This window comes from Onychostoma macrolepis, chromosome 16, assembly GCF_012432095.1.
Source record: "Onychostoma macrolepis isolate SWU-2019 chromosome 16, ASM1243209v1, whole genome shotgun sequence".
NCBI lineage: Eukaryota > Metazoa > Chordata > Actinopteri > Cypriniformes > Cyprinidae > Onychostoma > Onychostoma macrolepis.
The window spans coordinates 11,669,253-11,685,390 of record NC_081170.1 but is presented as its reverse complement, the minus strand read 5'-3'; the positions used below and the strand labels follow the sequence as shown (position 1 = coordinate 11,685,390).

Sequence of the window (16,138 nt, the reverse complement as noted above, 5' to 3'; positions counted from 1 at the left end):
TTTGGCGTTGCAGTGGCATTGAATACAACTATGCCACCACAACAATACTTTTATATGTTAGATTAGATCCACAACAATACGTTTATATGTTAGATATGTCATTTCACTCTACTCTCCAACAGTGTTAGGTAAAAGTAACTAAGTAGCGTAATTAGTTACTTTTTAGGGAGTAACGCAATATTGTAATGCATTAACTTTTAACTTTCCCCAACACTGCTGTCCAAAAGGCAATCCTCACTGGCCATAGCTGTAGTAAACTTTAATGAAGTGACAAATTTCGAAATCTGACAGGAAATTCTCTAAGACATTTGAGTGTAGCCTACTATAGGAAATGGTACTGACATTTTAAGTTTAATAATTATAATAATAATAAAAACATTGCAGTACAGTGTGCCTCATTTAACACGGGGGCCCACCTCTCTGACTTGTTGAATCAACCTAATCCGATTGTAGAAAAAAAACATATATGATAAATAATAAACAATAATCAGAAAATCATTATTTTGCCATCTTAACGCCATGGTTATTTGAAATAACAACGATTTTATTCAGTATTCATTATCGCTGCAGTGTACCGTCTCCCCTACGAATAATTAATGGTATCGTCCTCTTTGCCCCTGTCAATTATTCCTGTGAAATCACGATCGCAAACGGGAGCCGAGATGGTGTCAAACCTTAGGACTGGGGCAGGTGCTTTCAAAACACACTGTCTCCCGTAAAAACGGTGCATTAATTTATCGGTACCGTGAAAAATCTGCATCAGTCAGGGATATTGTGGATATCGCTCTACACCGCTGGTAAGTTCTCGCCTCTTCCTTATGCTGTTTGAGCTCGGCATGAGCTTATAATCTTCTATCACAGTGTATGAAATTCATTCATTATCACTATTAAGGTGAAACACTGACACGTTGTTCGAGGATTTGCTATAGCGATCACTTGTATTGAAATTCATTCAAGATTAATACTGATATAGTGATATATCAGGAGAATGAACACCCCTTTTATTGACTAAAATCAAATAAGGATGGCAACACAAGTATACATATATAAATAAACGCATTTGTTGAATTGCGATATTTTATGATGACAGAGCGCAGATGTGAGGCATCATGGGACGCGTGTGCAACATGAACGTTTATACATGTACACCCATGGGCACGTACTGCTGTCAGATCAGTTTCAGCTGTAACCCGAGGGCAACTTTAATAAATTCACTGTATAAATGAAAAAAATAAAAAAATAAATAAAATGTTGGAGTGGAATTAGCTAACTAGTTTTATATACACTGTATATAGAAGTAAAAAGCATCACCTTATTATTTAGAACATTTTATCATTTTATTTTTTATCTCATATCACAAAAAAAGCTAAAAATTCCCTGCTCATAAGATAAAAGATTCTACAAAAAAAAATATATATATTAGTAAGTGTATGAATATAAAAATTACCTGCTTAAATGTGTGAAAAAATAACATAAAACAACAGATGTTATTTAATGTTATTATCCTGTGTTATCTGTGTTTCTAGGTAACACTGTGCTCTGTTTTTATTTTATTGTTGGACAAAATTGCCAGAGAGGCCCATTTTGAACTTTAAAATCATCAAGTGTCCCATTTGCGTCATCACACATTTTTTATAATTCGAAATGGATTGCAGATTGAATAGGTTTGTGTATTAGATTTGCATGAAATACAGTTAGAAACTGTAAAATATACAGTCAGTGCTGATAAACGCATTATTTGGCTCTAGTCTGAATTCAATATTTGTGTAACATCTGTTTACTAAGATGCTTTTATCTCATCAAATTTTTAAGGCAGTATATCCTTCATCGTCGATAATATTCCACAGTCCTGCGCGTTGAAGCAGCTGAAAGAAGTAAACTGATACATAAATGTTCATTGTTTCATTTTTTTTTCAACGTACAATTCGAGTAATTTGCCTAATTATTTCTAAAGCTCATATGAATTTGTTCCAGATCATTAGACATTATGTTATGGTGCCTTGGAAGTCTGCGTGAAACCAGTAGAGGAAGTACCTTCATACACAAACACCACCTGAGAAGTCATTACCTGGCAAGTGAGGCATTGTTACAAGATTTTTTTACTGTAAAACATGATTAATAGGATTAACATGGCATCATCTGCTCCACTTGATCACAGGGAAATTAAGCAGAAGAAGTATCTCTCATCTTGAGAATGATCACACGACAGTTCTTAAGATCACTTTAGTCTCGTGCCATGTTGTTGTCCTAAGATTGCCCTAATGCAGTGTCTAAATGTGTCGTCCAGTTTGAGAGACAGTATGAGGTCATGCCCAAAGTGTGGCCAAAGTTGTTGAGTCTGAACGCTTGGAGAAGTGAAGTGACCCCTGTGGTCCACCTCTATTTGTTTACGCAGCCTGTCATATAAAGTCTGTCACTTCCCCTGCGTCTTATGCAACACCCTCTCTTTGCGCTCTTGTTGGACGGACACTAACAATGATGGACATCAGGCTTAATATTTTGCTTTTCTGTGGATATAGAACAATCACAAAATGACATCTTTCAACAGAATGTAATATCAGTAATCTGGGTGCACCGAGTCTCCTCTAACAGAATTAGGTTTTCAATGTGAAGGTCATTGCTTTGAGCTTCCAGCTGTTGCGTGACTGATCATGTGAGTCTGATAGAAAAACAAACCCATCATCCAAAAAAGTGCATTCAATCTGCGCCATGTTTAACGTACAGCAGGTTAGTTTCTTTTACCCAAACGCAGATTGTGTTTTGCTTTTATTTGGCCATTTGCGCGAGAAAGCAATCAGGTGCAGATGGTGTAATTTTGCACAAGCTGCTCAAACGAACCCATTACTTTCTTACAAGAGTTATTTACAGATTCTTCTTTTAGCAAAAACCAAGTTGTCAGGGACAAACAGGTTCATTTGTGTAATGAACCTTATATAAAAAAGCTATCGTTGGCAACAAATTTTCCAGTACAGTATGATTTAAAAAATGTAAAAAAACACATACATTTAATATTGTTTTTCTTTGAAAGATTAAAGATATATTTATTATTGTCGGTTTGATAACTGGGTTAATTAGTTTTATAATGTTCAAAAGTTTAAGTAAGTAAGAAATTACAACTTTTATTCAGCAAGGACCCATTAAATTCACCAAAATTAACAAAGGATTCAAGATTTCTATTTCAAATAAATGCCTGTTCTTTTGAACTTTCTATTCATCTGAGAATCCTAAAAAAAAAAAAAAATGTATCACGGTTTTCACAAAAATATTAAACATTTATAATAATGTTATACTTTATACAACATTAATAATGACACTGAAGACTGGAGTAATGAGTGCAATTAAAGTGTAATAATAATATTTCACAACATCAAATAAAAGCTTAGCTTTGATGATCATAGGAGACCTCCTTCAAAAACATTATAAAAATCTTAAAATATTTTGTTTTAAATAACATCATCTTTTCTGTTGTCTTTTTTTTTTGCATTTCTACAACTTGTACATAAAATGTTAATCACTGACTTAACTTTGAACTTTGTTTCCTGCAGTTGCGTGATACAGACACACACTTACTGAAAGCAGAAGATTACACGTTTTCCATCTAGTTATCTACTAGTGTGTCTGTAATTCTTGGGTGAGGTTTTGGATGAAATTAAGAGACACTGCTCTTTGTATCTTAAACTTTAAGGCAATGACATCTAGTTTTGTTGAAGATCTGTGGTTAAGCAAGTCTGGACGAATGAGAAGTGTTTAAATAAAGAACGGTTTAAATAAATGATAATAAATAAGAAGTGTAGCTGAGAGTGCAGTGGATCCACTCCAGCGCTGTCTCTCATCCGTAATCCTCCAGCTTCATACAATATGGATTATAAAACTACAAGAGCCACAGCTAGTCAGGCACCCTGCCAGGAGATAGACAAACAGAATGAGAGAGAGGGACTAATGCTGTCTTAAGTTGTCTTTTACCTAGCTGTGCTTTTACTAGTGAATAGTGTTTAAAGGAACTGTTCACCTAAAAACGCTACAAATTTGCTGAAAATGTACTCACACTGAGGTCATATAAGATGTAGATGAGTTTATTTTTTCAACAGAGCAGATTTGGAGAAATTTAGCATTACATCACTTGCTCACCCATGGATCCTCTGCAGTGAATGGGTGCCGTCAGAATGAGAGTTCAAACAGCTGATAAAAACATCACAATAATTCACGAGCAATTCACATTGGACTCCAGTCTACCATTTAATGTCTTGTGAAGTGAAAAGCTGCATGTTTGTAAGAACAACCCAATCATTTAGGTGTTTTAACTTTAAACCATCTATTTTGACTCTGACACTGACTTTACTGTTTTTACTTGTAAACCGTGCTTAATAAATGTTAATTAATGGACTGGTCGTGTGGATTACTTATGAATTATTGAGATGTTTTTATCAGCTGTTTGAACTCTCATTCTGACGGCACCCATTCACTGCAGAGGATCCACTGTCCCAAATCTGATCCATGTCTCCAAATCTGTTGTCTCCAAAACTCATCTAATTCTTGGTTGGCCTGAGGTTGAGTAAATTTTCAGTCAGTTTTCATTTTTGGGTGAACTATTCCTTTAATAGCCTGAGAAGAGCTTTTTAGATCCTTGGCTGAGAGAGCCGTGAATATCCATTTTTGATAGCATTAGTAGGCCATAAAATTATGCCCACGTTTATATTTGGTTTATCAATGTTGTATGGATGTTTTATCTTCCATCAGGCAAAAAGGTACTTAGGAAAATAATAAAACAGCATGTGATATTTAAGGGATGATGTTTAATTCGCCCTTTTGAAAAAAAGTATAAACAATAATTGCAATGGTCAGAGGGCAAATGTTCAGTGTTTAAAAATGTATGTGTAAATTATACTACCTTTACACTGCAATAAACACTTCATGCCATCAAAACAAATGAAGTGTGACGTTTTATGTCTCCCATCATAAAGATATGTTATCTTTATTAATATGTGTCAAAGAAAATCTCTGCACTAAAGACCTACTTTCAATTTTCAGTTCCTGTTCAGCATGGCTTTAGGTGTCAATGATTTATTTATACTGTATATACACACGCATTTATTAGGTTGTTTTTGAAAGTTGCATTGACAGAATGTGTGACCAGGTCTTATAAACCAGTTGAGCCGGCCTTGATGTAATCAGCAGATTGATACTGGTCCTGATGGTCCGAAGATGCACTCGTGGCATGCGAATTTTGCTATATTTATGCACAGACATATGTTTGGGCAAGCACATGCTAAGACAGGGATGTGAATGCATGCATATGGTCAAGTCACCCAAGTATTCACGTACACATGCATGTGAGTGCATATACAGAGACTGGGCTCACGTGGAAAAATAGCTTACTTGTGGCAACAGCTCTGTCAAAATAAAAGAGAGCAAAAGTGCATCTCTGCACTGTTTGTCAGAAGAGATTACCTGTTGCTATGCAATATAGGTGATCCATCCTGTTGCCAAGGCAACTGCTTCCTTACTGAGAGAGAATGGAGAGTGATTTGGGAAGGCTTTGCGTTCTGTAGAGCGGCCTATTTGTGCTTGTGAAAGACAAGCCTCGGGCCATGGTGGAACCATCGAGATGGGTCAAGCATAAAAATGTTTGCTTATATAATTCTGTTGTTCCTCCTGTGGGCGAGAAACAATTTCTGGGGTACCACCTCCATCTAGTGGTCAGAAAGGACAATGCATGTACAGTATTTGGATAATGACTTATTTGTATTGACTGCAAGCCTCATGTGAGCTCTGTGTTTTCTTTAGAGATGACAGAAGTGGAGCCGGTGTTGGATTTTGCCTCATCGGGCCGCTCTGGCCGTCGCAACGCACTGCCCGACATCCTGGGGTCTCCTGTTGGAGTCCCACCTGACCTGCCTCTTAAACTGGCAGAACTATCCCTCACAGGTAACTTTTTTCGTACTTTGTATATTATGTATTTAATATTTATTATTTTAATAATAATGAGAATTAATATTTCATAAAAGAATACAAATATAATAAAATATAATTAATAATAAACATATATGTATAATTATATATATATTATAATAAATTATTGTTTAGGCTATAATCATTATAATAAATATATTTATCATTTTATTACATATTTATTATTTTTATTAAATAAGAATAATTTCTAATCATTTATTATAATAAATTCAATTATAAAATAACTATTTTTAACTACTTTTATTCAGCAAGGATGTGTTAAATTGATAAAAAAAAGTGATAGAAAAGACATATTGTTAGAAAAGATTTCTATTTTGAATATGCTATTCTTTTTAACTTTTTATTAATCAAAGAACCCTGAAAAAGGTATAACAGGTTACAATAACTCTGCAATAACAGGTTAAAAAAAAAAACATTAACTGTTTCCAACACTGATAATAAATCAGCACATTGATAATAAATCAGAATGATTTTTGAGGGATCATGTGACACTGAAGACTGGAGTAATGGCTGATGAAAATTCAGCTTTGGATCACAAGGAGTAAGTTATATTTTATTTGTTTTAAAATGGAATAACATTTTACAATATTACAGATTTTCTCTATTTTTGATCAAATAAATGCAGCTTTGATGAGTTAAAAACATAAAAAATTTAGCTGATCCCAAACTTTTGAACGGCAGTGTATGTAATTATATAGGCTTATAGACATTTAGACTATTAGCTTTTTATAACCTATAATGGGCAAAAATATTTGAAAATGTGACAATAATGGAAAATATTACAATTATTATAAACAATTATTGATACAAATAGTTATATAGGCTTTCCTCAGGCATGGGCTAAACCTGGAAATATTGATTTAAATTATTGATTTTGTCTGGAAAAGTCACAGAAATAAATAACATTTTAGTGAATCAATTTTTTTCCTAATTATGCTTAATTATGTAATATGTTTTCTAACACTATTGTTCTTGTACAGAGTCAAATTTGCTTTTCCGTCTAAAATGAATCAGTCTTTTGAGTCGGTTCATCTTCATGAATTGATCAAACTAGTTTACAAATGATTCATTAGTGAATCACACATTTTTTGAATTCTTATTATCCTTATCCAATTATCACAACTGATTGGAAATCTGAAGGAAATTCAAAAAGTGTGGGAACTGTGGTATTAGGTGTAATGATAATTTCAGTACTGAACAATGAAAACGTCTGTTATTCCTCAGTCATTTTTTTTTTTTTTTTATGTCTCTTTGTTTCAGACGGTCCTGGTGATGCTCAGTCCCCGTCTACAGAGGAACCCCCCACTCCTACAGAGAGCCCAGAGGCGAAAGAGGGTTCCTAGGTGGCTGAGTCTATGCCTAGACCGCAGAGATGGGGCCTCAGTCGCCCCCGCCTTTCCCCTGGAGCTCATCCTCTACCGACTGTTCCTGATGCCTGTCAGACTGCATTATAGGAAGCAACAGAGGGCAGCTAAAATGTGAAATGAAGGACAAGGTCTTCAAAGGGTCCGTGCAATGAAAAAAAACAGAATGTCCAAAAACAGGAAAGGAAGCAGAATATTGCAAGAGGATGTCGAAGAGCAATCCTCACTTTTTTTTAAACACAGACAAGCCAAAACGCGGGGGGACCTGCTTGGGAACGCTTTAATGAATTTTACGCATTTGTTTGACAAAATGCTGTTCTTTTTATGAGCTTTCTATCCAATAATGACTATTGTGAGTAACGTAAACATCCAGTTGTGGTTTGATATTGTATGATATTATGTGATCTTAGTAATGTGTCTTTGAATATCGCCTCAGTTTTTGGAAAGGGTAAGTGTGAACGAATACGAGCAGATGTTTGCGAATATTCAAGCATCATGTAGCATTATCTTCAGCCTTCAAAATAATAATAATAATAAATTTGAAAAGGACATAAAATTACTTTGCAAAAAAACTATATATATATATATATATATATATATATATATACACACACACACACACACACACACACACAAATATCAGAACTGCCAAACATGAAATGCAGTATGAAAAGGCATATATAATTAATCATAAAGCTAAGAGTATACAGTACTAGGAAAAAATATAGTTTGCAGTGTTTTAATAAATATTCAAAATGCTCTCAACACAGGTTTTTTTTATTTAAATTTGAATGGTTCAGCATATTAAAATAAATTAAATGCTAAAGTAATTTAATCTCAGTGTGCAAAGGATTTTATAACTTAAAAAAAAAAACCTTGTCCACTTTGTATTCTCTATAAACTCTCATACTGTATGTGATGTATAGAGTTATTGAACGGAGTGTACTTACAATATGTTTATGTTCAGTAGATCTTTGATGTCAATTTTATTCAAACTCGAGTTTGAATAATTGAGCTAATCCAAACTATTGGATAAAAAAGGAGTACTTGTACCTTTTTTGAATGTGTGGTGTGAGGATGTCTAAGAGCCATAGCCTTTTTAAGGTCTATATAGCCTAAACATGCAAACTGAAGGGAGGGATATGACTGTGATGTCTGACAAGTCCAGAGAGATCTTTTTTTAGTGTCTGTGTCACAATACGTATGAAACTGGTATTATTTATTAAGTGTGGGGCGTTTTGGGATGCTGATTTTTGTCTATTTTAATACTTTGTGTTTATTTTACAGTATCGTCCCATTTATACTCTACACTGATAACTGTTAACGTGTCAGTTTAAAATGTTGTAATTGCCAAACTGGGATAAAATTGCCTTTCTTTGTATGTTTTTACACTACAGTAACTGTGCTGTTAAAAACACATCGATGAAGTCACACAATGTGTGTATTGTATCTAACATTACAAAGACAGTGAAGCTGTACCTGTATATACACAAATATGTATGATACTGAAAGGGGCCAGTATGAGAAAATCAATTGAAACCTGCTGTACCTCAGAACTCATTTAAATGCATTAAGTGCTGTTGTTCACCACCGGGTGGAGCCACTGTTCACACGAGGACATTTCAAGCCACACGCCATTTGTTGTCAATATGAAACAATAAGAGGGTGACCATGTGTTTCTCTGCAATAAACGTCTAATGTCATACATATATGCCATTATATATTTAGCTTGGCTTTTTTTTTACAGGAAGTAAAGAGGCATGAGAAGCTGCTCTTAAGTACACAATCAATACAAATGGACTGATCTTAGAAGGCTCTACAGTCAAAAGCAATTTATTTCTGGGTAAGGCATCCAAGCAGTGGATATAAACATGTAAGTCAGGGTGAAAGAAAAATCCTCTGATGCTGAGATGCTCTGTCTGCAAATCGTTGAGCGCTTTGTGAGGCCTGGCATGTCAAAGTTAATCTAGATTTGTAGGAAGCAAGTCACAACAGTTCAGCGTTTGAGAAAATTCTTGCGGTGAATAGTTCATTAACTGTTTAAAGGAACAGTTTGCACCAGAACACTGATGCTGCAAGATGCTACAAACGCCATAAAAAAAGATAAAGGGCGTGGCTTAAATTTTGTTCTGTTTCTTCACAAGACATCAAATATAGCATACTATTGAAATACTGACTGTTATGGTACTTTTATGATGCTAGCATGATCATGCATATCCGACTTTGTTGTTTATGGAAGGAAGTTTGGAATGACATGACAGTGCGTAAATGATGAAAGAATGTTGTTGTTTTTTTGAGTGAATTATCCATGTAAATCTTCACTGAAACCTGCATCTATATTCTTAACGATATTTTACACAATAGGAGCCTATTTTATAATCTTATACTTAGTAAATCATTTCCCCTAGCCTGACTACGTCAGACTTCGTACTTCCGCTCAATTTCATTTCGCTAGAGTTTGGTATGACCAGGCTACATTTCCCCCTGGGAAGCCACAGGATTTCCCCCTCAAGAAACATTATTTTTATTTAAAAACACACAGAATCACAAAACAAATCATGTTTAATTAAACGTTTCTGTTAATAAAAACGTTTAAAAACAAGCAGCATTGCTATAATTACAGCAAAACACCAGAGGATCATCCAGTATTTTTTTCTTTCACACTCTCAGTTAATCATCCTAAATGTCTTCATATAATGCTCATCTCAGTTTCACTGATGACTAAACTGAGATGACAGTGGCATACTGCTGACATTATAGAGTCTCTCCTACTCTTAACTCTCTAATGCAGGCTTGGTGAGGACAACATCCAGACTCCATCCAATAAAGATTAAAAGAGGCTTCTAATCATGATCTAATCATGATCTTCTTAAACATCTGCCCATCTGACAGTTTGAGACAACAACATCTGTGACGAATCTGCAATGAAAAGGACACTTGAGGATTTGTGTCCGGCCTTGATCATTTAATCTCAACATATATTCGTCATTAAATAATTTGTGATTTCAAATTAGTCAGATAAGTATAGTACCAAACAAAATGCATAATGTAAATGATACACAATTTTGCCTACATTTTGTGTATGTCCTAATAAGCATCTAGTTCCACTGTATCACATAACAGCAAGCTGAAGTGCAACTTCCCTCTGGGATAGGAAATAGAGTTAGTACTGGATAAACTTCTTTGATTCTGCATGGGCTGACGTCTATATCCAATTTCTGAGGCTGTTTTTTCAAAACATTTATTCCAGCCATGCTAAAATTCACAAAATAACTTAAATACTACTTGATGAATTTGCTTATTAAAATATCATTAAAGGATTAGTTCAGAACAGATTTAAAGAAATTTAGCATTACATCACTTGCTCACCAGTAGGTCCTCTACAGTGACTGGGTGCCATCAGAATGAGAGTCCAAACAGCTGATAAAAACATTCCAATAATCCATCCAATGTGCTTCACACAACTTCAATTCAACTCCAGTAAAGTTCCAGTGATGTGAAAAGCTGTGTATTTGTAAGAAACAAATCCATCAAGTCGTTTTAAGATTGTTGCTTCTGACCATAATCTATAGGCTAACAAGCAAAAAAGTTCATTCCCCTTTGTTCTCTCACATCAAAATCCATGTTTTGGACAGCTTTCACTTGTAAATTTGATATGTGAATATTTCTCTCTTAAATTCAGACAAGATTTTCACTGGAGAAATCAATGTTATGGATATTATGTATTTAGTATATAATGCAATTATATATACAGTATATACTGACTATATAATTGCATTAGTGCTTGCCGTGGCAAAACTTTTGCAATGGATGACAAGATTCCCCATTTTTTATTTATATGAGGGCTAAACATGGCAGATTGGCGGATCCCTTGACACATCCAGCACATGCACTGACTTTGTGTTTGGCTGTCTGAGCATGGTGTTAGCTTGCATGTAGCCACCCAAATATGCTGTGAGGGAGTGTAGCCCCACCCCCTGCCTCACACTTGTATAACAAGCCAACAAAAAATGGTGCCTGTGCCGTTGCTATGGTAACACGTTACCAAGGAAACCGCCTCGGCTAAAAAAAAATGCACCACATTGCTAAAAAAGCTCACTTACAGATGTGTCTGTCTTGTATGTTTTGCACAAGGAACAATCTCAAGACTCTTTTATCTTCTGTACTCAGAACTCTTGCAAGGACGAGGATCAAACACCAACAGCAGCCTGCATACATCACGTGATTCTGTTCATATTTACAGAAGCACAACATGGAGAAAAAGCTGAAAAACAAAGGCTACATCCTCACAGCAGTGAGATACTATCACATTTGCCAACATGCGGTGCAGACAAGAAGCACGCTTCATCAGTTAATAACTACATGTTGTGTGAAAGCACAGCTATTAGTGACAACCCCAGGCAGTCAACGGCACCCTCAGATCTTCCATAATATAGGTGGACCTTAACCGAGGGGTGACCTAATCTTTGGTGCTGCTGAGCCTAATAGTATTTTGTGGCTGTTTGGCTCGAGTGGGGCAGAAGAATCTGTTGTGTCGTCACAAATGATGATGTGTTGATTTGAGCCAATGAAAAATAATCGGCAGCTTTTGCAGCTCAGGGGCATAGGGTGGCAGTACCCACTCAGACGCACGGCACATGCCGTTTAACGTGCCAGTCAGACTGCCTGAGGTGGAGAGAGTGAGAGTAAAAGATGAAGCAAGAGGAGGAAAGGAGAGCAAAATTGAGGCAGAGGTGCAATAATGTAAAAAGACATGCAGACAAACATTAAGTCAGACCTCTTGGTGAAAACTACAATGAATTCCTATATGTGATTTACTGCTGAGCTACGGTGGTCCAAAATGGGGAAAATGGTTTTCATTGGTTTATAATTTGTAATGACTTAAATCACTGATTTGGAGCTGGTTTTACAATAAAATAAATAGGATTTACTCTGGACATATCTGGCAACCAAACATACTACCAAAATTGTTTAAAAATAGTCAATTAAGGAGGTGTAAATGCTTATATAATAATCCCTTTTATAATCAAATGTATTATTATTAATTACGTTTTTTTTGTTGTTGTTGTTGTTTTTTTGGCATGATAATCTGTTTAGTTGCATTTACAGTTTCTTCTCTGTACACCTGCATTTGAGAACCAGTGATTTGAATAACTTCAGACATCAAAGAGAATGAATGAGTGGATAATTTGAAAATAATCATTTAACACAAGTGGATGACCTGTCCTCTGGACACTTGATGTTCTGACTCAGAAGAGCAGCTTCAAGCTGATAACAGTCTGAATGGCCCAGTATAGGAAATTGACAATTGAATGTCAACAGCTTATTTAAATGGGAATTGAGTTTCTGTTAATAACATGGCATTATCAGTGGGCAAGGTCAAGGTTTTTTTATTTCCAAGCAACTCACATACCTCAATGAATGTATGTTAGTTTGTATAAAAGTGTCTTCTAAATAAATACATGTCAATGTCAAGCACAATGAAAGGAAAGAACGTGAGGCCAAGTATGGGGTCTCATACTCAAAATTTCTGCTCTGCATTTAACCCATCCAAGTGCACACACACAGCAGTAAGCAGTGAACACACACACACACACACACACACCATGAAAACACAACCAGAGCAGTGGGCATTTTTTCTGCGATGGGGGTTTGGCGCCTTGCTCAAGGGAAAGAGAGCGCTGGTCATTAACTCCCCCACCGACAATCCCTGCTAGTACCGAGACGCAAACCCGCGACCTTTGGGTTACAGCTCCAACTCTCTAACCATTAGGCCACGACTGCCCCCATATAAGCAAGTAATTGAAGCCATTAAAAACAAGCAGAAGTCAATGCCAACAGCCTCGTGGGCAGCGTGCCGACATATAGCGCAGCTGCGCATCTCGAGTTTGAGTCCTGGCTTGAGGATCTTTCCTGATCCCATCCCCTGCTCTCTCCCACTTCACTTCCTGTCAATACTTAACTGTCCTTTCACAATAAAGGCCGAAGTTCCTCCCCAAAAATTAATGGCATTAATGGAAGTGCATTGCACCACAACTCCACTACAGAATCCACAGCGAATCAAGACAGCGCTACTGCTATAATTTCTTTTACCGAATGAATCACTTTTATGGGCCGTTTCTTCGCAGTTAATCAAAAACATACAGTGCATGTATCTGTAGTAACATGTAGTCTGATTTTTGAAGGAATGGCTCCAACAATTTGGTTCTTTTCAGTGTATCATATAGCCTATACTATTTAAATAGCATTTTATTAATTTATTTATTTTATAAAGTACTGACAAAACTCATAATGTAATCTTTCATGCTAATCTTTAAAGGTGACATATCATGAAAATCTGACTTTTTCTGTGTTTACGTGTTATAATCGGTTCCCTGGTGCATCTAATAAAAAGAGGTGAAAAAGAACAACCCAGTAAATTCTTTTTGTTAAGCCTTTCTCTGCAAGCTTGTGAAAAAACGAGCCACTCAGATTTCACTTCCGTAGAAAGAGGATCTTATTATAATATTACAGCCCCTTAATCTAAAAGTTTCCACCCACGGGGCCGCCATTGTGTTTTTGCAAGCCACAGAGGTGTACCAGTTCTAACGCCATGGCGAAAGTTCAAGTAAAGCATGTTAACTGTTTTGTCTTTGGCTGCAATGATGAGCACAGAACACTACTTAGAGTCCCAGCCTCAGAGGAGACGAGAGCAGTGGATTTATTGATTCATTTACTGTATATTATGCTGCTGCCACACAGATCTAATATACATGCAATTTATTTCCCAGGTGTTTACCTTCAGAGACATAATTGACTGTTTTTGTAACTCGTGTGTTTTTAACATAAACTTGTGCATATTTGACAGTTTAAGCACAATACAACATGAAAGAGAACTTAGTTTATTACTCACATGCTGTGTGACAGCCGGTTTCTGTGCGCATGCTTCGGAAGTGTGCGCTCAGAAAACCGTATATCAGAAGTTTAAACTGATCTGGCTTTAAAACGCATGATTTCAGCGCGATAGACATGATAATCAAAACCAAACAGATGTTTTTTGGCAGAATATCTGTGGTACAAACTGTAAAGGAAGCCCTGTTCTGGAAAAGGGGACGGGGAGCAGCAGTTAATTTGCATTCAAAGAGACATGCACGAAAAAAGTGTGTTTCTGCTTCCACTCAAATGCATTTTCAAAATGATATGATAAATGATCTGTGGGGTATTCTGAGCTGAAACTTCACAGAAACATTCTAGGGACAGCTGAGACTTACATATTGTAAAAAGGGGCATAATAGGTCTCCTTTAACTACACTTTGTCATATGAACAACCAGTCAATGTAGTTGTAAGCTATATTCACCAAACAGAACCGACTCATTAAAGTAAATCATTCTGGAATCTGACTGCAAAGACTGCGCTATATGTTTTTGTTACACTAAAAACAACCGACTCATTCAAGAATTGAACACTAATTATGCTTTAGCTGTAATAAAAAAGTAGCCTAAGAAAGAGTTTATTTGCTGCCTTAAGCGTTTTTTGGCGATACTATCATATGTTAAGAGCAGTACTAGTTCCCTGATCGGTTTACAGTGTGTTTGGTGTCATTCATTGCATAGGGATAAAAGACCAGGAGACAGATTTAACAGAATTTACCCCTCCCTTGTGACCGACTAGGCGGGTATTCAGCTCACCCGCTTTCTGACCGTTATAATCGGATCTTTTGTTGAAATGTTGGCGAGCCGTTCTAGGCTGAGGAAAACTAGGCAGCTGATATCTGCCTCTCCATTGTGCAGTTTGAACGAGGCGCCTACCAGCATTACAACTTTATACTGGAGCAACCGTCAGCCTTTCAGCACTCCCTCCTAGGAGACGCTGGTATTTTTCCACTTGGGCACCATTGGGAGAGACTCAAAAGGAAAAGTGCCACGGAGGGCAGTAGAGTTTAGATTGTGAAGAGACTAGACTCATTGTTGGGAGTAATGTCATTTTTAATCTGATCGTGGAGCAGCCTGCTTCATGGTAAAAATCCTCTGTAATGATTGTGCCTAGGGATGAATATAATCTACAATAGTTAATCAAACATTAGGTGATACATTAGTTGCCTATTTATAGTATATATGAACTGCATGCATTTACAGGTATGAAAGAATTTTCCACCACGGAATAAAAAAGGGAATTGGGACTTCTCACAAATGTCACAATTGTGATAATATTTTTTGCAATTCTGAGTTTATATTTCACAAATTTCACTTAACATCTCAAAATGATCCAACTTTCTCAATTTTCAATTTTGTCAAAATAAATTTTTCTCGAACTTTCCTGAAGCATCTAGACTTTTTTTTCTCAAAACATCAAGTGTAATTATCTCAAGCTTTTGACTTTTTTTCTCAGAAACTCAGAATTCAAAGACAAATGTCAGTGTTGTGAGATGCAAACTTGCATTTCTGAAAAAAAAAATGATCAGAATTGCTAAATGCTAACTCAAAATGAGGAGCTCTAAACTCTAAACAGAATAGAAAAAAATTAAGTCAGAATTGGCTGATGTAAACTCAGAATTGCAAAAAAAAAAATAAAGTCTGAATAGTGAGATAAGTTTCAATTCTTTTTTTCATTCTGTGGTGGAAATGGTATTCCATATGCAGTGGTCTGAAATAAACTTGCAAGAAGAAAAAAAAGCTGCATACATTTGCATCACATACTTTCTAACAAAATATCTCATTTTAAAGTATTACTTTATACTGAGACAGTAGATGTGTGTGGAAGAAGACAGAAAGCATCAAGAATACCCTATAACATCAGATGTGTGACATTATTAATCTACACCAGT

At 35.9% G+C, this 16,138-nt stretch overlaps 1 protein-coding gene across 2 annotated transcripts; it reads left to right on the top strand.

Annotated features, from left to right (window-relative positions):
• The first annotated feature begins 632 nt into the window (after window positions 1–632).
• On the top strand, window positions 633–9,060 carry LOC131521870 (cAMP-dependent protein kinase inhibitor alpha-like). Of its 2 annotated transcripts, XM_058746980.1 has the most exons (5): window positions 633–797; window positions 1,813–1,874; window positions 1,975–2,075; window positions 5,785–5,925; window positions 7,231–9,060. In XM_058746980.1, exons 3-5 carry the CDS (start codon window positions 1,988–1,990, stop codon window positions 7,311–7,313), a joined length of 312 nt encoding a protein of 103 aa, XP_058602963.1. In that variant the 5' UTR covers window positions 633–797; window positions 1,813–1,874; window positions 1,975–1,987; the 3' UTR covers window positions 7,314–9,060. The 2 variants fall into 2 exon arrangements, with proteins under 2 accessions (XP_058602963.1, XP_058602962.1); XM_058746979.1 differs by lacking the exon at window positions 1,813–1,874.
• The last annotated feature ends 7,078 nt before the right edge of the window (window positions 9,061–16,138 follow it).